The sequence below is a fragment of the Epinephelus moara genome, chromosome 7, assembly GCF_006386435.1.
Source record: "Epinephelus moara isolate mb chromosome 7, YSFRI_EMoa_1.0, whole genome shotgun sequence".
Lineage (NCBI taxonomy): Eukaryota > Metazoa > Chordata > Actinopteri > Perciformes > Serranidae > Epinephelus > Epinephelus moara.
In genome coordinates this window covers 30595307-30619582 of record NC_065512.1, presented here as the reverse complement: position 1 = coordinate 30619582, position 24276 = coordinate 30595307, and the positions used below count along the sequence as shown (strand labels likewise).

Sequence of the window (24276 nt, the reverse complement as noted above, 5' to 3'; positions counted from 1 at the left end):
ACCGAAACCTAACTACGTATTTTTGTTGCCAAAACGTTACCACTTGTGTTTGTTGTTGAAGGAAAAAAAAAAGCCAATTTTCGGTGTTGTACCAAAGTAGTGCATTTATTTTGAAAGAGACTGTATGTAAACGGTAAATTTCCTGTGAAAACGGAAGGGTATTTTGAAAGAAGACAATGCATGTAACAAGCAGAACTTGGCACGGTGTCCCAGAGCACCAACAACCAACACACTCAGGGTACCTCGCACGTCGTATGTGGACGTGGAAAGTTCATGACCAAACGCCAATATGTGACGAGGTTGGAGTGAGTATGTGTTGGATTATGCAGCGATGAAATGATGAGAGTTTTTTTTTTTTTTTTAAATAATGCTAAATGATCACTAATGGGTAGTTCATGGAGTTTGTAAAGTGTTTTTATTTCCCAATGTACCATGTTTTTTTCCAGTAACTTGTTCTTCATGAAGACTTCAAAGGATTTCAGCGACGGACACCTCTGGTACTCTGTGATCAGTCGACCACCGAGCAGCACCTTCACTTGTGTTCAGAGAGTTTCCTGTTGCTTCAGCCTGCTGCTCTGTACCATGCTGACCAGCATCATGTTTTATGGCATCCCAACAGATCCCTCTGAGCAGACCATGGATCTGGGTACAACACATTTTATTAATGAAAAAAAAAAAAGAAAAAAAAAATGTGCTGGCAGTTTTCAGAACTCTAGAGTTCAGCTACAAGGAGTTTAAATTGGTTATGAGTCATATATTAGCCATCCCAAAGGAAGCAGGAGAGGAAATTTCAGCAAAGAGAAAAAGAAAAGAAGAACAAAAAAGGGAATGAGATAGAGTGCAGGGGAAAACACGGGTCAAATTTGGTCACTCATTCAACATATGGAGACAACTGAGCAATTTAAAAAAGATTCATAATCAATCCTGAATTGGTCCTCCTCCTCCTGGACAAAGTCCTTAATCTGTCTATATTATTTTTGAAATAAATTGTGAGATGTGGTATAACATCAAGTTATGAAAAAGGTCCTTGTAGTTGCTTTAGACAAAATATGCATTCATGAATTTGCAGATGACATAATCCTTTATAAAATGCTGTGCACATTCTGTACAGTGTCTTTCATCTCTCTCTCTCTCGTCCTCTGTATTTTCAGGTCACTTTGAGTTTAGCTGGCAACAGTTCATGATTGGAGTTCAGAGTTCTCTCATCATGTTTCCTGTGAATATCCTTATTGTCAGCATCTTCAGAAACACTCGTCCTCGGGAGACGTCTTGTTGCAAGCACAAAACAGAAAAACCAGATACTATAGAGCAGACTTCCTTCTCACAGGCTACCACCAACAACATGAATGTCAGTGTCACTTTAGACTCTGTCATTAAGGTAGGTGCTTCATGTTTTTCATGTGATAGGTAACTATTTACAATGTTTGCCATAGACATTTAGGGGCTGCTGAATCAGTAGCATTCAAATTATATAATAATACATTTTCTATTGCCACGTACATGTTCAAAAAGCAATGGATATGCAAATACTTATTTTTGAATGAATAAAGTGTATTTTAGAAATGCATATATAGTATGTTATTTTATATATATATAAAAAAAAAAAACACCTCAGTATTTGAACATTTTCTCTCTCAGGATATCACAAGAATCGCCCATTCACTGTCTAAGACCGTAAAAAGCAATGTACCATGCACAGAGTTCAAGTTTGGGCCTGGACAACAAGTGGATATCAATGCTGTCCTTTCTGTGGTGGAGGATTTCATCAAACAGAATAACAAAACCAGCGACACCACCCAGACCAAAACTCAGAGCTTCTGCAACCCCGTTCAGCCTCAGCTGCCAGGTGTGTACCTGCTGTGGATGGTGGATACTGTGACATTTGAGATAATTCTGTCTTAATTTTGTAGAGTGCTCTTTATAGCATGAGCTGACGTGGATGTAATAGAGTGCTTAAGCCCTGTCCGCTTCCCCAGCTAATGTCTGCTCTACTCAGCTAAACCTGATCAAACTTGATAGCTTTCACAGATTTCTTTCAATAGTCCTTTTAAGAAGCTTGACACTGAGGGTTTCTGCCCACAGTCTCAGCTACAGTATAAACACACACTGGTAAATTCAGTTCTTTTCAGTTCACTTAATATCATTTCTTCAAAGTGCTTGACTATTCAAAAGTATTTTGCCTGCAGCAAACCTGATTATTTATCTTTAGTGATAGTGAAATTTCATATAAATGCAAAGATAATGCAGAGATCTTCTTCTATGAAATGTAACGCACTGGGGGCAGAACTTGAAAAGTGATGCTTTGTTCTCAAATTTTACAAAAGAAAAAGAAGGCGAAATGTTTGCCCACTGTGACTTTGTGAAAATCTGAATTAATGCCTGGGCATTCAATTGTGCATAAGTAGGAGTATACTGACTTTATTAGGCTTGTGTAAAATTTGGGAACAACTAAACCAAAAAGTGATTATATTATCAGCATGAAAAAAGGAGGTGCACAAATTTGTCTTCCCAGGACAGAAGCACATGTATTTTTAGCTTCAAATATGCACAGAAAATCCCATTGTGTTCCAGTTTTTTGGAATAAGATATGAACGAAAGCATCTTAAATCCACTGTCCATTGTAATGAATCAGAGCTGGACTTTGTAGCCTGACACTGCCAGACAAGTTCGCAAATGTGAAGTATTCCAGACTCTCTTACTTCATTTTTGATTTCCAGGGGCCGTTATCAATGGGCATAGACCAAAATGCTTCTTAACACAATCAAATAGATCTACAACAAATTAGAGCGACGAAACATGACATAGCACTGAGCAACGGATAAATGTAAATCAACTACATCATGCAGAGATGAGCTGTGATGGTGTAGCATTAGTATGTGTTTTGACGTCACTAAAATATTTGAATCAACAGGACAGGCCTTAACTGTTTTAGATTGACTTCTTCATCGTCAAAAATGCCTCAGCAGTGCTCCTCTTTACAATCATTGTCACAACAACACCACATATTAGATAAACGGTTGTGACTGGCCCGTCAGAGTTGCTGGCAATATGTCCAAAGGTGAGGGGTGCCAGATGCTGCTGCCAGAGCAGATAAAACACTTTCTCGCAGATTTGTCTGGCTCCAAGGCAACTGATTTCACACCCTAAGTATTAGGGGTAATACAATTCACTGTGTGTTCAGACAGAGTGAAACTGCATACAAAGTTGATGGAAAGACATGATAGGACAAAAATATGCGTCTGAGTGAGCTGAAAGGCTTTGACTTGCATGACATTTTCCACACATATCTCAGGGCTTATTAAATCTGCTGTGTAATAGTACGGTGACCAAAGAAAAAAGGATAGACATTGAAGGGGTATAACAAAGACACCTGGAAGTTTCTAGTAAGTTCGGAAACTTTCAGAAGATGAGCTGAACACAAACACACAGGCTGCATCTGTTGCTAATTTGAAGGTATGCTGCCAGGCAAAGAATTTACTTTACTCTCTGTCTGACCACAACCCTATGCAACATGTGCCTACATTCTTACATACACAAATAACGAGGTAGACACAGTTTACTAAGTCTGAAATCTTATACATTTTTAGAGGCCAGTGCAAGTATGCATCCTGGGTCAACAGTGGAGGGGATTCAAAAGACGAGCAACAAAACCCAGTATCTTTACCGGCAGCTGTGTCACATTGACAAAGAGCTGAGCCTGCTGGGACCCTCCGGCTTCCCCACCCAACACAGCTACAGCCAGGCTCTGCAGCAGGTCCAGGGCATGAAGGGCTCTCTTGAAGATCAACTCTTCACATTTAGCTGTGCCAACCCAGATGAACTCACCCAGAGCAAGTACAGAAGTCACTCATTTAAAAGACCACAGTGGTGGATTTGCATGTGTTATCTACAAGCTGTGTATCTATTTTTCATTTCCAAGATGAGCCGAAGCGTTACAAGTTGCTTGAAAGACTTTAATGTTAAGTATTAATTGCCTTTATGTTTATTTGTCTTTGTTATTCTGTAAATGTTATTTATCACACAGGCGCTGTTGCTTATGGCAACCACTTTGAAAACTGTTTTTGGTTGTGCTTTCAAGGACACTTTGACCTCCAACACAAGGAAGCAGCTATTGTTAAGCATTGTGTTTATGGGTTATGGTCCTTGCCCACAAGTGTAAAACCATTTTGACATCCACAGAACTTTGTCAGGAGTCTTTAAATGTATCACACATTTTCCAAGTCACCGCAAATTGGTTTTCTTTGTGTGCTGAAATGAACGGAATCCAACTGAAAATTGGGCAGTCGGTTTGGAAAACAGCTGGCGTCAATGTTAAAAGAATAGTTCTGTTCTGTTTTTTTTTTTAAAAAAAAGAGAAGTAGCTATAGTGACGTCACCAATTGGTTTGTGGACTGCTGTTTTGAAGCCTTGAGTACGGCATTTCAGCTGTCGCCATCTTGGTTAGTTTCATATGTTGAATGTTGAAATAAGCTATAGAGACCAAAATTGTTTTTTGTACCAGGCTGTAAACATGTTTGTTTCTGCTGTAGTGTTGGGCATTTTAACATGGAGCTCTATGGGGATTGACAGCCTTAGCCAGCCTCAAGTGGTCATTCAGTTAATGCAGTTTTTGGCACCTCCATGTTGGTTTCATTTTTCAGCCCCATAGGTTGCCACTTGGATCAGACACATAAATCCCATTATATCCATTATATACATTCAAACAACACATTACATACAAAGAATCCATGATCCAATCATTAGACACTACAAACAAATGAAAAACAAAGCAAAACATAAATCCTTAGCTCAAGACTAGAAGCAGAGGAAGACAAATAGCCTCGCTTTGTGTAATTTTGAAAAATTACACCAGGGCCACTCTGCCAACGAAGTGCTTCGAAGCGCAGCGCACCGAAATTCTCGCGCGAGCCCGTTCACATCAGACGTGCATTTCTCCACGCTGGTCGACAAGCGCTTCTGCTCCCAGCTGTTGTCTCCGTCACATTTGGGGCTGTTTTCCATCATGGGTATCTCTGTCTGTTTGCGTGTGTGTGCCCCAACCCTCTCTGTCTCTCTGTCTCTGTCTCTCTCGTGTGTGTGTGTGTGTGTGTGTGTGTGCGTGCGTGCGTGCGTGCGTGCGTGTGTGTGTGTGTGTGTGTGTGTTCATCTCTCTCGCGCTCTGTTTAGATACCACTGACTAATATGTATATAAACACACACACATATATACATCGCATTTGTCAAACGGGGTGTTTTATTTTGAAATTTGTTTTATTCTGAAAATTGACCAGATGCTGTTGTTGTTCCTTTGTTTGACTTCCTGCCCGGCTTGACACATTCACTCGCGGCTCACGCAGAAAATAGACCAGACGCCGAAACATTCGCTGCAGCGCCGGCGCAGCCGGTGTGGATGACACAATCGGTTAACATGGGCATCGAAAGGAAACTGGCTTCGCTTCGAGGCGCTTCGAGGCTATTCGCAGCGCTTCCGTGTCCGGTGTGGCCCTAGGGTTAGCCTGCCAATGCCTCTATTCCTTGTTTGTTTAATTGGTACACAAACAGACATGTAATAGCCATGAGTTGTGGTTCATGAGGTTTGTGTGCTGTAACTGTGACCAGCGAGCTCATGGTCTCAGGTCACTGAGTCCTGCAGCTATTCACCATGAAGTTGTTGCAGCGTAAAAACCCCTGTAAACACTCTATAAGACCAGAACATGTCCTTTTCATTTTGTTTTTGTTACCTTTGGATAGATGCCGACTCTCTGTGTCCCCCTGTTTCCAGTCTTCATGCCAAACTAAGCTAACCAGCTGTAGCTTCATATTGAGCGTACAAGCATAAAAGTGGTATTGATGTTTTCAGCCAAGTCACAACAAATGAACCTATTTTCAAAAATGTTTAACTATTCACTGTGAAATACACAGTTTGTGGATAATGGGCCAAAACTTACAAATTAAATGAACAGCTTAGTATTATATCAGTTACTTTATATAGTTCAAACATGCAACCTTATAGTCTAATAATGACTGAAGTAAATGTTTTGGAGCTGAAGTGTAGGAAAATGTCCTTTGTAAAATTCAGTTTGAATGTAGTTTAAAAAATAATAATACTCAAGTGAAGTGCCTTCTAAAGAGAGTTGAATGGTATTCTTTCACTGCTCTCACTTGCAGGTTGAATCCTGCAGATAGCACGGATGGTGACGGCAGTCAGAAGAAAAGGGTGTGCTGTCATGGAGGGCTACCCTGGTGGTTTATTTTTGTCGGCTGGCTGCTAGTGATCGCAAGCAGTGTTGTATCAGGATATTTCACAATGCTTTATGGGTTGAAATTTGGGAAGGAACGCTCAGTGAGCTGGTTGGTGTCCATGATCATCTCCTTTTTTCAGAGTATCCTCATCATTCAGCCATTGAAGGTGAGGAAAAGATTCTTTCCTCTCTTCATAAAGAACTATATACCTCTGTGGTAGCTCTGTATTTCCAATCCGATTCATTGTACGTGTTTGAGAAAGCTTAACATTATAGTGTAAGGGTCCCGTGTGTAGGATTTTGGGGATATATTGGTAGAAATGGAAATGTAATAATAGAATAATGAATAATGTAATAGAAATAATGAAATAAGTATGTTTTCTATAGTGTAAAATCGCCTGAAAATAAGAATGATTGTGTTTTGGTTACCTTAGAATGAGCTGCTTAGATCTTTACAGGGAGCAGGTCCTTGTAAACAGAGATCACCATGTTGCATCACCATGTTTCTACAGAAGCCCACAATGGACAAATCAAACACTAGGGCTATTTGCATTTTCGTGCTTTTGCATCATCCACTGTAGTTAGCAGCCACTCCACAGCAAACCGAACAGCATCAGAAAAACACTGCTTTATTCAGTATTTTTTATTTTAATTTTATTTTTTTTACTGATTTGCTAAGTCCCTTTGTTTTGAAGAGGAAAAGACCTCTGCAGATGATATGCCCCCCAGTAAAAACCTCCTGAACCCTTGGATCTTAGGTTATCAGATAAAAAAGGTGAGCACACCTTAGCAGGTACTGGGCTAGCAGCCCATTTTTGACGAGCCAAACAGCATCACCCCACACACCTCATCAATCACCCTGTCCATTTGTTTTGATGAGGATAATTAAGCTCCCTGTAAGAACCTCCTGAAAAATGAACGCCCAAACAATCCTAACCAGGAGTTCATGCTTGGCACATGGGAGAAGTTTCAGCTGGTTGCAAGCTGCAATCCTTACTTTTAGATTCCACAAAATCCTACACACTGCTCCTTTAAACTTTCCTACAGATGTCAATATTTATATTTATTCTCTTTAGAAATAACGCTTGTATTAACTTATCCTTTTACCACAGGTGCTATTACTTGCAGTCTTCTTTGCTCTTGTAATAAAGAAAGTTGATGAGGAAGATTTTGAAAATGTGGAGTATGACAGAAATCTAGGTAAAAGATACAACTTCTAAATACTCTTCACTGGTCTCAGATTTTGACTTGGTTATCATCAAAAATGTGCAGGTGTTACAAAAATATTACTCTTTACCCACAGGTGAGTGTAAGGAACAACAAATGGTCAGAAAGAACAGTAATCTCTATAAGCCTCCGCCTCCTGCAGACATTGAGAAAATTTGAAGAAACAAGATAATGGAACAGAAAGCCTTTGCCCTCCTTAAAGAGATTTTGAGTAAGTAGAAACACAGTTTTATGGCAATAAGTGAATGGATATGAATCATTTTTTTATGCGATGCAGTTAAATAGCCTGTCATTCACAGGATTCAGTATGCAATTTATATATAGAGAGCGAATCCACATGCTATTTTAACTTTCCCATTACAACTCTAATTATCCACCATCATTATCTGCTCTGCCAATGATTGATTTTCATAGGGCAGGAAGCCTTTTTCACAGCAGACAATTTGACACATTACAGTAAGAAAAGCACAGCTGTAAATATTAAAATAAATGATGACTGAATATCATTTAGCTGCCTCAGTTCCAGAGTCCTGGTGTTGTGCATGCTGCTTAACCGTCACTCTTGTTATTGTGTGCTTATTATGCACTGTTCTTCAGCAGTAAACATCGCAGCTGGTAAATTATATTTTTTTTAAAAATGTTTATTCAAAAATTGCAGCATCTGCTTTATATTAATATTAATTGACTCTGACACCCAGCTCTGTTTTTGCATGGTGAATTTAGAGAACTCTAATGTGCCCATTTATTGCAGCCTACATGGGGTTTATGTGGATGTTGCTGCTGGTGGCGTATGGCCAGAGAGATCCCAATGCTTTTTTCCTGAACCAGCACATCCGGAACAGCTTCAGTAGAGGGATCTCAGACAGCATGAGTCTTGGAGAAGTGTTCACTTGGGCTAATACATCACTACTGAGTAACCTTTTTGGAGTTTATCCAGGTAAATATATACACCTCATGCAGATGAGAAAGAAGTGATCAGGCCCTGCTGTTTGTTGTCCTAGTAACCAAATGATTTTGTGTCAGAGCTGTAAAGGAAGGTTTACAGCTCTGTTATGGCTGTGCTTTTCTGAATTCTTATATTACACATGTAGTTATTTAACAATTTATACTGCCTCCTGTCAAAGCATTCTATTTCCTTCTCCTTTTGTAGGACCGTGATTGTCTTGTGCCAAAACTGTTTTGATGTGAAAGCTGTTTAAAACCTTGCTTTTCGGAAAAACAGACTTCTCGCTTTCATGCTGTGGATTCAAACAAACAACTCCACCGCTGGGGAGCAAAATGCTTTCTTGTCACAAGATAATTGCTGGGTTTTGTACAGTCCTTCATGCCAGCGGGAACAATTAAGAGGTGCCAGATGATTCTCATGATCCCAACTTCTCACTGGATAACTCTGTCTTTAAAAGCACTACAGCAAAACTGTATTTGCACCCACACATATTAATTCATGCCTATCGCTGGCGTAACTGTACCAAATGGGTAGAAACACACCAAAGACAATAAGTTGTTTTGACACAATGCTAGTGTCATTTATTTAGTTTTCATTTTGCAGCTTTGAATGCTGAAACCACACAGACACCTTATACATTAAGCCTGATTTTTGCCTTAATTGGTAACCCTTTGCTGATTTAAGATTGGGTCACGTTTCTGCCAGATTGGTTGTCATTGGCTGTTTGACAACATTTGATTGATTTCCTTTCCTTCCTTTCTTTAGTTTGATAACACTGGAGTATTCATAAGTGCTACATCGCAGGCAACTGGACTTGCTTGCGTTTCTTGAAGACATTTCACCTCATCCAAAAAGCTTCTTCAATTCTAGATGACGCAAGCTTTAAACTCTGTGTGGGTGTGAACCCTTACAGTGTTGTTGAAGTCACATGTGAGCTCTATGTTTCAGAGTCGTTAAGGTCATATGTGTGTCGTTGACCCACCTGGACATCATGTGTGTTGTTAGGATAAGATGAGACCAGGTGTGAATCGATGTGAAGTCATCTGGGGAGGGATCCCAAGACTGCATTGTAGGTGGGTGATAAGTGATGGAGTAGGCCACCTCCTCGGTTCAACGATAGTTGTTCCAGTTTGACGAAGATGGCTTATTTCACGTCTGGCTTTCTTGGCTTCGTTCAGTAGGCGACTTCACTTCCATTCACATCTGGTCCCATCTCACATGATGGCCGGGTGGGTCAACGACTCACATGTGACGTTAACGACCCTGAAACCTAGAGCTCACATGTGACCTCAGCGACTCTGTAAGGGTTCACATTCACAGGAAGTTTAAAGCCTGCAACTCCACACCAGTCATTTAGAACTGAAGAAGCTTCTTGGATGAGAGGCGAAACGTCTTCAGGAAACTCAAGCAAGTCCACTTGATTACCATGACCTGGATGGCTGAGAATCTTCACCGACAACACTGGAGTAGTATTTACCATGTTGTGGATGTAACTGTAGACCATATTGTCTGCATCTTCAAGCCATCGGGAGCTCTGTATTTTTTTTCTTTCCGTCAATTACAATTGCACAAAGCAGCCTTTCTTTCTTTTTTGTCAACATTGGACAACATCTTGTTTGAACAAATTTTATTTGAAAACTGACCAGGAATTAGTGTGAGCACAAACAACTTGGCCACTTAATTAATCCGTACAGGATTATAGCCATACACAAACTGAATAAAATGTGTTGTATGAGATAACAAAATTAACATACAGGATAATAAATAATAACATAATAACCCAATGGTAATAATTAAAAAAATACCACTGGGTCAGAACATCAGCTCATTGGTACTGGGAAAGTTAGCCCTGTATTGTGCAAGTGCTATATTGACCCAAACTGACATGGTGATTTTTTTTTTTATGTGTTCTGAAAGGCAATCATCCACATTACTAAGTTACAATCACAAGTGACAAGTGTTTGTTTAGTCTTTTTTTTTCTCTTTAAAGACTAATTTTTGGAGCTTTTTTTTTTGGCCTTTATTTGACAGGACAGTGTTAGTGTGAAAGGGGGAAAGAGAGGGGATGACATGCAGCAAAGGGCTGCAGGTCAGAATCAAACCTGCGGCCACTGCAGCATGGACAAAGCTTTTGTACATGGGTTGCCTGCTCTAACAGATAAGCTACTTGGCACCCCAAAAGAGATATTTTTGATTATAGTGTATACAATGGCAAGCAGAGCCTAGTGCAGAACAATTTTCTGGGTGAAACACTCCTGAAAAGATCTTTGGCTCAGACCCAGTAAACTGACCAAAGTGTTAAATGTGTGACAATTGGCAACCACACACCTAAAGTAATGTTCATTCAGCACTGCTTGGAAAAAAAATCAAATTAACTGCAAAAAACTGTGTTTCAGGATTTATCACAGATGGAAACTCCAAGCTAGTGGGTAATGCCCGTCTTCGTCAGTTGAGAGTGCAGAAGGACTCCTGTGAGATTGCAGACTCCATGCTCCAGTTTGTGCCAGACTGTCATGCTCCATATTCATGGGAGGCAGAAGACATGGGCTCCTATGACCCTGGCTGGAACCACACTGTGAGGGATAATATCTCTGCGAGCACTTCCAGCCCGTGGACGTACCAGATGCAGGCTCAGCTCAGGGCTCATCCTGTCTGGGGTAAAATGGTGCTCTACAGGGGAGGTGGCTTTGTAGCAGAGCTTGGTCCAGATTCACAAAATGCAAGCAGGTACGTCCATTATCAAACTGGAATGCATCCATTTGAGAACTAAAGGTATTTTTTCCTTTATTTCACTGGACTGTCACGTTAAAGTCCCCTCCACCCAAAAATGTTTTTCCTCTGTTCATGTTCCCTAAAATGTCTAACCATGACTATACTGACTTGTAGCTGTGCAAAGTTTGTCACTAGAGAAGTGTTTTCACATTCCTCTAATGAAGGGGGCAATGTCTGTGCACTTCCTAGAATCTGAGATTCAAATGTGCGCTTAGCAACCTAGATAGGTGCTTTACTAATACGAGTTGACATCATAATGAAGGTTTTGACAGCAAACATGGTAAAGTATACAGTTTTTAGATGTAAACCAAACCAGTGTATGTTGCAACCACTAACACTGCATCAGCCACTGCTAGTTACAAGCTAACAAACAAACAAACAACATCAACAAATGAAAGATGCTAACTACACTTACCATTCTGATATGCCCGCTAGTCATCGATTTTGGTGCACAGCAGACTTCTCATCTGAGCTAGGTCAGACCGAGGCTCCAACATATATGGCTGAATCTCTCCAGTATTTCCTCTAACACTAACGCTAGCTTTCTTGATGCTCACTGCTCTGTCATCGATCAAACTAGCGTAGTCATGCATACCGGACCTATCTCCTCCCTTTTACTTTAGCGCCTTGCTAGTACTTGAGAAGGTGGAAGTGAAACCTAACGCAAACAGCAGTGGTGGGCGGGGCATGAGCAAGGCCAGAGCCAGAATTTCTTAGAGAGGGAGAAAAGATGCCTATTTCCAGACCCTTTTCAGAATTGTATGTTTTATTTTTCATGCAGGAAAACCATGTTAAATCAAATCAAATCAAAGCAGTGTATTTTCATGTACTTTAAAACATGTCTGGATAAGGACTTTAAATTATCCTCAGTGGGCTCAGTGACCTTCAGATTTATCAGTTAATTTATTACAATTGAAAATATAGATGTAAAAATCTGTTATTTTCTAGTCGAACAAAGCTGGAGTGATATACCATTTTAAGACAAGTGTAACACTTAAGTAGAAAAAGCAGACAGAGGCCCTCAGTAAACAGTTTCTTGCATATTTCATTTACAGCACCCTTGAGTATCTATTCAGAAACACGTGGCTGGATATATACACAAGAGCCATCATTGTCGAGTTCACTGTTTATAATGCTAATGTGAACCTCTTCTGCATCGTCACACTCTTGCTGGAGACCACAGCTGTAGGTAAGATTAAGTGTTTCCTCTGAAAAGCGCAAACATTATGCATTCATAGTGTTGTCAAAGGTGTCAGTGTGAATGCTGCTTTATTGAAGAGGATTTTCAGGAAGATGTAAACATTATTGTTACGTACATAAAACTGTGCATCTTAGACCATGCTGTCTTACAACTTAGTTTAAGCTTGTGATTTTATTCACTCTTCCTATCTGCACATTGATGTACGGTGTATGAATGAGGTCACACTAGCCTGCATGTGTTAAACAAAAGTGTTCCAATTGATTTTACAGGGGCATTTCAGTTCCACATTGAGCTACAGAGTGTTCGTCTCTACCAATCAACCGGTGGCCTTCACATCTTTGTTATGGCTGCTGAGATCATATACCTGCTTTTCATCCTTTATTACATGTTCCTGCAGGTACACACTAACATGACTACTACAGCATATACTTCCAGTCCCACTAATTGCTTGGGTCTTTCTTATCGATGCACCTATTTGATTTCAGATGCTTAATGAGACTCCCATGAGCTTCTACATTCACTAAGGGCACTTTAAAAACTGACATCAAACTATGTACACAGGGCTCATTACTCTCTTGACATGAACCCTGTCACCCTGTTTAGATAGGAGATGCTTTTTGGTTTAGAGCAGTTCCCCGGGACATGCCACAGTTGTTTGCGACAGAGACTGGCGAGAATCAATCTAGAAAGAGGATTATTAACATTAGAGAGATTGATTTGAGGCTAAATTGCTAATTAAGCCACTGTGTTTCACCTGTGCATGTGGTAACCTCATCAAACTTTAATTAACTGATTTGCTTATAAATCCAAAAGCAATGTACAGCTGACTCGGAGCTTCTTATTGTGCCCCACTCATGGTTCCTCTAATCTTTCACCCTGGAAAAAAACAGGACATTAAATTGCCCTCTTTGAGTGTATGCCTCTTAAAACAGTTACATAAGGAAACAAATACATGAAGACATTAACTTTAATGTGTTGATGACGATGTTGATGTTGTCGTGAGGATGTAATAGCATTATCTTCTCTGTGATTTTCTTCCATGTAACACCTCTTAGTCGAGCCAAAATCACTGCATTGAGTAATATCTCAATTATAATTTTCCACTTTTCTCAGGGCCATTATGGTGAATGTTCATGGGTGTTGTTCACCATTAACTGTGAGAGACATTTGGATTGCATTGTGTGTCCTTCCTTGCAGCCCCTGGAGACTCTTATTGTGATACAGGGATTAACAAATAGACTCGTTTCATGAGTGTTTTGATTTCAGAAATACATGCACATGCAGATGGCTTTCTTTATTCAATACTGCACTTGACAAAATGTAATACAGGAGATTTTTCTTTAGTGGTTGCCGACACCTTTGAAGTTTGCGTATTAGCAGCATTGAGATCAAAGTCTCATAAGAAGTCAAGAAGTAATGAATATTAACTCAGATTGCAAATTAAGGAAAATGTCAGGCATCTACAACAACCTTTTGAGTGTAAACTGACTTATGAACATGTACTGAATATGTTAAGAGACCAGCGAAGGTAAAAACCTCTACATCCAATACATGCACACAAACTCACTGCTGTTGTTTTACATATGACAACTGTCTTTTTTTTCTCCTGGCAGGGCAAATTAATGAAGCAGCAGCGATGGGCTTACTTCAAGAGCAAGTGGAACCTCCTTGAGCTGACTATCATCTTACTGAGCTGGAGCACCGTGGCTGTGTTCATACAAAGGACCCTGCTTGGGAACCGCGATATGACCTACTACCAAAATCACAAAGACCAGTAAGACTCACGTAATAGTGTGCTAAACCTTAGGCTTGATCTTTAGTTTGTAGAAGCTGCACAGTGCGCTTTATGTGTGGTTTACTTTCTAATGCTATTCAGCCACAAAAGCAGCAATCAGTCAGTCAACCACTTCGATCCAAACTAAAATATCTTAATAACTAGTTGATGGATTGCCTTAAAATGTGGTACAGAAATCCCTAGACGATTAATCCTCAAATAAGCCTATTCCTACTTAATCATTGGGTGATCCCCTGATCTTTCCTCTAGCACCACCATGATGTTGACATTTGTGTTTTTTCAGGCAGGTATTGTTCACTGTTTGTACTAATACCCACCAAAAGTAATGCACTAGCAATTGTATAGCCTATAACTGATCACCATGGATGGATTACTGAATGGGCCTACTGGGCACAGGCCCAGGGTCCCAAGTGTCAGGTGGCCCCCCCTGGCATTCACTTGCAAAATGTCAAACTTTAATTAACAAGTATTGACCAAGAAGAGACTCAAAATGACCAGAAAAAGACACACATTTACCTTTAAGAAAAACAAACCCACAAAAACAAGCATAATGACTACAAAGAGATGCAAAATACCACAAGGTCTGTGTGTCTTTCTCCTGTGTAGGAGAGGTGGTGGAGATGTTGTGTCATAATTGGCCAATGGTGATTATGTGACCTATGCACTGCAAGCTGTCCGGTTATATGATGGGAGCAAAGGAAAAAGTCAGATCATAGAGTATTAAGAGTGACTAAGTCCACATGGCTAGGTTGACAGGGTAGTGGACAGGTCAGCCAGACCCAGGACTTTGACTCAGGAGACAAGGGTTTGTGTCCCATGTGAAATCCAACCTCAACATGTAGTTAGTTTAAGTTACGTATACGAAATGTCACGTTACACTAATTGCATTACGTGACAATGCACAACCATGACTCTTTTACAGAATCTAACATAACCTAACCTATCCGGTAGTGACATTAATTCGTTAATGAAAAATTTACGACGATCATCAAATGAACAATGTACATAACTTTTTGTAAGATAAACAAACTGTTGCATGAGAATACATTGATTTTTCTTTTTCTTTTTTTCTATTTTTTGTGCAAAGTTTCAAAAGCTAGATTGCCATGAAACTAGGTAAACACACTAGGGGTGGGAATCTTTGGGCACCTCACGATTCGATAACGGTTACGATTCAGGGGCTACGATTCGATTATAAAACGATTATTGATGCATCTTTAATTTATGTATATTGATGCACTTTTTCACAACACACATTTCTTTTTGTCTCACTGAATAAGCATTCAACACTTACAATTTTTAAAAACAGTGCATTTGTAATAAGAAACAGTTGAATGTTTATTAAACATATAAATGGAAATGCGTGCAAACTGGAAAGTTACAACTTCGTTGTACGGAACCAAAGGTAACAACAGGTATCTTAAATCACAAGATAAAATGTGCAGTTGTGTAGTTAAATGTGTAGTTAGAGTCGGTGGCGACAGACGTCCATGCATCACATGTAACTGCGATCCTACCTGCCTTCAACACCGAGGCCATGACTTAAGTTTTGGTTTGGTTGTAGAGTGTCGGGATGGCCGTGTCGGTGAAATAGCGTCGGGATGGGATGGTGTATCTGGGCTCCAATGTATGCAGCTGTGCTTGAAATCCCTGATTTTCCACAACGGAATAAGGACACAAATCCTTGGCAATAAATGTTGCGATGGCCTTCGTAATTTGCTTTGCCTTTTCCGATGAGGGTGGCAGAATCCTTATTCACTAGTAGCCGCAGCAACAACAGCCTGCCGTCTCCCTGACTCTTCCGTCGGGTGGAATTCAAGTTACATTGCTTCTCATGTTTGTTGTGTTGCCAAAGTATTTTATTTTAGCATGACACAGCTTACATATAACGTGGCTCTTGTCCAGTTCGCTTCCGCCGTTGACGTTGTAGAAGCCTAAGTGTTTCCACACGTCTGCTTTTAAATTAGAAGGAGCTGTTCGGCTCTCACGGCGAGGTGGGTGGCGGTCAGCCATGTTTGTTTTCCTCTGTGCGCGTGTCAGCGTGTCCACTCCAGGTGCACATCCCAAAGTGTCCCGGAGATGACGTGTACCACGCTTCTTTGTTCCACATTATTTAGAACCTTCTGTATTACTCTAATTAACAGATTTAAATAATCGAAATTTGGGCGTTTGTGAATCAATTCAGATTCGTCCACTTCCGAATCGCGATGCATCTAAGAATCGGAAATTTCCCCCACCCCTAAAACACACCCATGTCCCCCCAAGATGATTTGTTATCATTTTGATGGTCCCTTAACTTAACATCAGCGGGTCAATTTCTTAATTTGTTTAAAGAACCTGCAAAGATGTTCCCATCAGCCCCAACTGTCATTTGTGTTTAGCGGATGTTAGCAAACATGTGTAACTATGATGGTGAACATGGTCAACTTTATACTTATCAGCATATTAGCATTTTGTTGATAATCATTATCAGTAGCGGCTCGTGGTGAAATTGGGTGGGAGGGCTAACGCATTAGGCCTATGGCCTATACTGATCAATAGTTCAGCTGCAGTAACAGTAACATCACACAGAGATACAGTACCAGGTTACAGCAACAATACACTACAACAAAACTAGAGAATTAGGCTAATTACAAAAATGTTCTGATGCCAAAAGCTCTCTCTCTCTCTTTCTCTTTCTCTCTTGCTCTCTCTCTCTCTCTCGCGCACGCTGGCTCGCTCGCTTGCACGTGCGCACACACACATCACATCACTTAATCATTTAAGTCTGATGATTTTTGGATGAGGTCCCGCTCGATAGACAGCATTTAAAATAATCCACCTGTTCAGCATGATGCTAACGCAATTCGCAAGACTCAACGCTCACTCTCCCACTACAGTACCAGCAGGCAGGCCCTCACTGTACTTCCACGCACTGTCATTGGCCAAAAGTCAGTGGCCTGGACTGAATTAATTGAGCCCAACTGGACAGTAAATCAAGGGGGCTTGTTACGACACCTGTCACTCATGATGTGGCAACAATGATTGGAAGCTGATTCAGCTAAATCATGTTCATCTAAATCAGCCCATTTAGATAAATCCTGCATTTTTGTGACTGTTTTAGTGCTGCTGCTGTTGCTGCTATAGGTTCCACCAAATAGAATCAGTTCCAAGGTTCAATAACTAATATTTTAATATTTTCTTTAATTTAATAATTTTCTCGTCGTTATTGTAAAAGATAGGCAGGGCTTAGCCCTGCTAGCCCATTTATACCAGCTGTCTCTGATTATCTGATTATAACTGTGAGTATGTTAGCATGCTAAAGTTAGAATTTAGCTCAAAGCTGTGCCCAAGTAAAGTCTAATGGAGTTGCTAGTATGGCTATATGAAGGCATCTGTTTGATTTAAACTCTTCTTCTGTAATCATGGCAGTATTTTACAGTGTTCTTTTAAAGTACTTTTTTTTTTACTGTGTATCTAGATTTGCCAGTTTTTACGAGACAGCCACAGCAGACTCAGTGCTCCAGTATCTGATTGCCTTCCTCGTCCTGCTCGCCACCTTCAAACTGTGGCACTTGCTCAGACTGAACCCTAAGATGAACATGATCACTGCTGCGCTGCAGCGGGCCTGGAGTGATATATCTGGTTTCCTTGTAATCATTGTGATCATGCTCGTGGCGTATTCAGTTGCAGTGAGTATCTTGTCCCTTTTGCAAAGATCAAAGTCTTATTCAATACGCAGGTAAGGAAACTAAGTTACTGCTATTTTCTGAGTTACTGGGCCTTGGATAATACCATATTGTAAGATTTTTGTGATGATGGTGGTGCCCTGTGAGGTGGTCTTTGTTATATTCATTAATTTTAATCTAAGGGGCGATATGTGAATGAAGTGTATGAAATCCGAATTAGCTAACCTCAGTCCATTATCTCCAGGATGGTCAATTCAATATAACTTAAAGCTAGATGGAAATGATTTTAGTGATTCCTCTGCTGATAAAATCGTCTATCTCCTTCCAGTCCAATGTGATTTATGGCTGGAGGATTTCCACATATAGAACGTTTACAGATGCTCTCCTGACAATCATCAGTTTGCAAGTAGGCATCTTTAATTATGACGAGGTACGTGAGCTCTTCCCCCTACTCACATATTTGCTATGTAAAAAAACATATGTATGAGATAATAATAATTATAGGGGCATATTGCTGAATCTCTAACCAATATCATGTGTATGAATAAGGATTTTTCCACATAAGCTCAAACTGATATTGATGTCTCACTGGTGCACTCTTTGCCAGGTCCTGGACAGTACCCCTGTGCTTGGTGGATTACTCTTTGGTTCCTGTGTTGTGTTCATGACATTTGTGGTGCTTAATCTCCTCCTCTCAGTGATCCTCGTGGCATTCAACCAGGAGCAAATATATCACAAGGTAACATTAATCACAAGTCATTCTAATCACAGTTTTTAGACCAAAAATAAAAGTCTAATCCTTTTGTTTTTCATTATTATAATTTTTTTAGAGGTTGACCAAATCTCTTTAATTGTGTTAACATTTACTAATATTTTACAAAACTAGACCTCTTACTTTACAGTGTGCACTGAAAGCCACTAGAAATGCTAAATGGATGGACTTGCTCTTGTGCCTTTCTTGTCTCAAAGCGCTACTCGTCACATTCACCCATTCACACACACATTTATGCATTGGTGGCCAAGGCTACCAAAGAAGGTGCCGCCTACTACTCAGTTACTCACTCACAAGCTCTGACTCACAATTTGATGTTTAGTATCTTGCCCAAGGATACTTTGACATGTGGGCTTGAGCAGCCGGGATCAAACCGCAGACCTTCTAACTGGTGGATGACCCATTCCACCTACCACAGCTGCCCTGTGAAAGAACTTTAGGTCTGAAGTGCGTGTTTGTGTCTGAAGTGCACTACAAACTGTTTGATGCACATTTTGTTTTTGAGCACAGTAGAAAACTAACTGTAGTAGAAACATAAACATAATTTTCAGCCGCAGCTTTTTTCAGCAGAAAAACTTAAGCTTTCAGTAAAGCAGGTAAGGAGACATAGGCCATTCATCCAGTGGCCAGAAACATGGCTCCAAATAAATGCTAAAGTTGCTCTGTGTCTGCTGGATGTGTAACTTTCTGCTAACAACTTTGCTACAGCAACTTTAATGGTGATATATCAGTGTTATGTTTACAGCTTTGTTTACTCCCACCAAGTGGCTGAAACAATCATTATTGCTAATAGTTAATAGTTGATCATAAACAGTGCAGTTCAAAAGCAAAGATAGGAATTAAAAGTCTGGTAAGTAACTACCAGAACATCTACAGAGGCAGTTGAAAATCGCAAAGTCCTATAAGTGCAAAGAAATCCATATTAATATGGTGAAAATGTATTGAACTGAACAGCCACCTACCTCATAATGTCCCCTAAATGCTTGCTTCTGCTGTCCAAGGTACAGCACAAGGCTGAAATTCTGAGTGCTCTCAAAGACTCCAAGGAAACTCTTGATTTTATCTGCTCATTATGCCCCTGCACAGTATTTACAGCTGCTGCCAAGTCCAGAACTTCGTCAATCCTTTCCAAGTTTCACAGAGACATGTCTCCTTTTAAATACCCTGTGCTAGGTTGGCCTAATCATTGAAGAAGACACGGCCAGCATAAAAGCAGCTGAAGGATAACACAGCCAGCCTGTCCTTGGTACAATTGTTTCTTTGAATATTTAGTTTTCTCTGCTCTTCATTTCTATTCTGTGGCTGCTGCAGTTTACTTTCCAGTGTGCCCTCTGTCACCCTTTATTGTCATTTACTTCTGAAACTGTACGTGTGTGTAGTATGTGAGGTGAAGGACTCTACATAACGCTACATAACTTTGGCATTCATGCCAAATCAGTTGTCACATGTAAGAAAAACTACTGAAAATGATGCCCAAGTGTTTGAAATATCCATGGAGAGATGCTGGATTGAGCTGCAAAGTGTTTAGTATTAATTAAATAAGTAAAACATTATAAAATGTACACTGCAGTTGAAAAGTTTGGAATTGCCTACCAGAAAAGTGTATTGGGTGCCGTCAGATGGCTAAGAGTACTACTCTGTCATTTTGTATGTTTTTTTTTCATGCTTTTAGGTTGTAGAAAATCTTTACAAATCTATGTTATCTTGTATGAGCGGTTTCGTTTTGTGTATCGAGAACAAAACGCTGCACAATGGTTCAATCAGCGTGACAATTGAAAGGGCAGAATGAGACAAAGATACCTCTGAGCAACAGTTCAATATGAATAGAAGAAATCACTATTCAAACTGGAAGCTTAGCATCAAAATATAAGCATTTAAATACAAACAGGTTCCTGTTTCAGTGTCAAGTGCACAGTAATGACCATAACAAGCTGAAATCAGCAGGGTTGTTGCTTTAGGAGAGTAAATGGTACATTTGGTGTCTGAATGTTTGAATCTAGGTTAAAATATCCTTTGTTGGAGGAAAGAAGAAAAACATCAGTACCAGGTAATTCCAAACTTTTGGACAGTAATGTTTAGTCTTAAGAGTAAAATACACACAGTTGCGTACAGTGATTTTGCAGCTTAAGTGGATCATAAAGCTTGGGACAGAATCATTACTGTATAAATAATTTGCTTGCAGTAATCAAGTAATTGGCTTACAGTGTTCATTTTGGTTCTCATCATGCGTGATAATAGCCTGGAAATCCAGACTCAAATCTTTCTAGATTTGAGTCTGGCCCTCACCGATACACCCTTCCTACCCAAAGGGCGGCACTAACTGAGGCATATTAAATGCCACCGCACGCAATTGGATAGCACAATGGCCAATCAGAGCAAAAAAACAAGGTGACGTATTCATTGTACTAAGCCCCATTTATTTTCCGAACAGTGGGGCTAACTGATATATTATGCTTTTGCCGTATCCCGTCGGCAAAACAGCAAAAACGTCCTTCCTGGAAGCAAAGGCTTCTAGGGCAGTCCTCTGTTCCTCTCTCAAGGAAAAAGATAAGTGTAAGTTTTCTTCCAAAGTTAAATTGAATGGACACAGTCCTTTGGCAGCTGCCATCTTGGCTGTCATCATCACGTTACGCCCACCCAGAGCCCGCCTCTGTCAGATAGACTGATCTGATTGGTCCGATAGGCGATTCAGCAGGCTCTGCTCATTGGGGCCAGATTCCCGTGCAGTGCAAATTAGAATTTGCTGGGGGTGGGGCATCTGGATTTCCAGGTTAGCAATGATAACATAAAGCTTAGTTACTTTGCCTTGTGGCAACCCGTCTGCTTTCAGGTACCTACCTGATGCTGGTGCTATGTGCACATTGAAATCATGATGGGAAAAAGAAAGTAATTTTCTCTCAATGAAAAACAGTCTCCTTGAAGCTTGTGACTGCTAGTAATGGCTGCTGGTGTTGGAGACAAAAACAGATGTGCAGGGATAAAGCACCTGTGGTTGAAGCTGCCCTCTTCAAGTGGATTGATGTCACCTAATAATAAAACCCCATAATGAAATAGCTGTACTTTATTTTGAAACAGTCGATAAAATTCAGTAAATACTGAAGCTGTCCATTTTATTACTTTATATTCATGTGATAAATCAGTCAGTCATAACTTAACTCATTATTATAAAATGTTAATCATTTTATTTCATGATAACAATTTTATTCTATATTTTTATATCTTTCTGCTAATTTGAAAAAAAAAAAATCTGTTTTTGAGTTATTACAAGTCAATGCCCCCTTGCTCCAGTCCCAAGCAACCATGGCCATCCAGCTGGCTCAACAACTGCTTCAGCAGCAACAAAATGTTCCCAGCTAGCTCCTGTTAGCCAGAGCCACAACAGTGCTAAAGTAATTCTAAACCAACCGACATGTTGCTGCTGCAAATACACAGTGAAAAGACATAATAAGTTTGCCTTTTATTTTGCTGAACACCAGCAGAAGCTAGCTGACAGTAGATGAGCCTGCTGAGAGGCTGGGGGCCTGTGATTCGCTGAGGAGTGAAGGGAGATTTGTTATAAGTGCAGTGAGTCGGGCGATGTTGCGTGTTTTGAAATTAGAATAACTGAAGATACCTGTGAGTGTTTCAGGGATATTGAGAAAATAATATCCATTCAGTGGTGGCAACCAAGAGACGTTACACAACACAGGAGTCAGTGGCCCTCATTCATTAAAAATGAATGTACAACACTAAAGGTCTCAGCTCCCGTACGCAACTTCGAGTCAGCTTGGACTTGCGGTACAGCAGTAAATCCGCCTAAATCACAGAATTGTAATATGACTATTCTGACTGGCATCTAAGTATTTGTAGCTAAATATTAACCACCTTACAAATGTGTAGTCACCATATGGACGTGTGCTCTGGCTCTGTTGGAGTGGCTCCAGGATGAACACCGTTTGTGCCTGGCGCTATCTGAAACTTTTCTTTTTTGTGTAAACACTGACAAACCACCGCATTTCAGTTTCATTTTTCAGTAGCTGTCATGTCGTCCATCTTTATTTACAGTCTATGGATAGAAACCAGTTGAATTGGTTACAGTGGACCTGGGACATCAGCGTTTCCAGTTTTGTTTCTTCTTGTCTTAAACTCTAGGGGCCAGGCCTCTACACCGAGAAAATATTGGGGCGGGAAACTTAAATGACAATCGTTTTCAGCCGCCACATTTATCAGCACCTGATCATTCCTTCCCTGTGATTGGCGAGATCAAAATGTTTCACAAAGCACACACAAACTCTTCTATACTCAGATTTGCGCTGGTCTGTAAGATAGATTGATAAATGAGGGCCATTAACTTCCTGGTGGAGTTGCACAGTAACTGGAATTGGATTTCGACAACCTCTTTTTATTCCCAACATGATTTTTCAGAAGAGCCATGGTACGCCTGCAAAATGTCACTGTAAGGAAACATAGCTGTTTCATCGTTTTTCTCTGCGGGGGTTTGTGTTCCACAATAACTGTGATCTTTGTTATCTTTCTTCTCTCACCCAGCCCTCAGACGAGGAGGAGATTGTTGACCTGATGCTGAAGAAAATCTGCAGTCTTTTTGGGATCAGATATAAAGACACAAACGACAACAGGGGGCCAGATGTGAATGTGGCCAGTGGCTTGACCCTTAATAACAGCAAGAATATCCTTAATAATTCCTCAATCGATGTAAATATTTATCAGAAATCTGACGACTGAAAATCTCTAGGAGCTTAGCTTTATTTTGTTGAGTTTCATATGAGTGTTTAGAATATTTTGCATGCAGTATATCCACATGCTCATTTGTAATATTCGTTCGTCTTTACTTGTTTCCTGCTCGCATGGTGTGCTACTGTGTGAATGTGGTGTGATGGATGATTATGACATCCACAATTACACTGCACATTGTTGGTGTGAATCTGACAGGGTGTTTATTCAGGCAAAGTTTATTTTATTCACAGCAATGCTTTGCTTCAATTAACCTCACTCAGGATGCATAAGGAGAATGTCATATACTTCAATATATATTCATCAAATGAATTGGCTAAGTTGTGGGTCCTAATTTGTTATCAAGAGGTGAGACAATTGGTGTGGAATATAACTCATGTTTATTGCATATAAGTTAACAGCAGAAATTGTCAAACAAATTCAAAACACATAAATGGATAAAAGCTTAAAGAGTTTTTTTTTTTTTTTTTTAAAAGGTATTATATTGACACAAATTGTCCGAATATTCGTAAAACACACATAAGATCAGTCCATTTCAGAACTTCTCACAGTACGAAATTATTACACAGTAATTACTAAATATACAAGTAGATGTGGCAATTGGTTCAACCAGACTGACAATTGAAAGGGCAGAGAGAAAATTAAATAGGAAGAGGTTCTTCTTTCAGTGTCAAGTGCACAATAATGCCTAACAAGCTGGAATTAACAGGTAATGTGTTATTTTAGCACAACAGAAAGAGAAGGGTAGTCTGTGGTTAGCATTATTGGAGCTGGATGTATTCAGTCTAACCTGGTGCCTTTCCCAGTGGACATTAGGCGAGATGCGGGGTACACTCTGGACAGGTTGCCAGACTAGGCGTTATGTCAACAACGCTACATCAATCAATCAATCAATTTTATTTATAAAGCCCAATATCACAAATCACAATTTGCCTCACAGGGC

At 40.1% G+C, this 24276-nt stretch overlaps 1 protein-coding gene across 1 annotated transcript in view; it reads left to right on the top strand.

The window, feature by feature from the left end:
- The window catches only part of LOC126393055 (polycystic kidney disease protein 1-like 2), a 68060-nt gene extending 44238 nt beyond the window's left edge, over positions 1 to 23822 (top strand). Inside the window, 16 exon segments of the mRNA XM_050048896.1 lie at positions 447 to 646; positions 1152 to 1378; positions 1639 to 1846; positions 3588 to 3785; positions 6120 to 6388; positions 7334 to 7421; positions 7525 to 7659; positions 8200 to 8385; positions 10791 to 11121; positions 12222 to 12355; positions 12637 to 12764; positions 13981 to 14141; positions 17623 to 17833; positions 18159 to 18260; positions 18438 to 18569; positions 23130 to 23822. Coding sequence (XP_049904853.1) covers positions 447 to 646; positions 1152 to 1378; positions 1639 to 1846; positions 3588 to 3785; positions 6120 to 6388; positions 7334 to 7421; positions 7525 to 7659; positions 8200 to 8385; positions 10791 to 11121; positions 12222 to 12355; positions 12637 to 12764; positions 13981 to 14141; positions 17623 to 17833; positions 18159 to 18260; positions 18438 to 18569; positions 23130 to 23324 — 2905 coding nt within the window. The 3' untranslated portion in view covers positions 23325 to 23822.
- Positions 23823 to 24276: the final 454 nt, after the last annotated feature.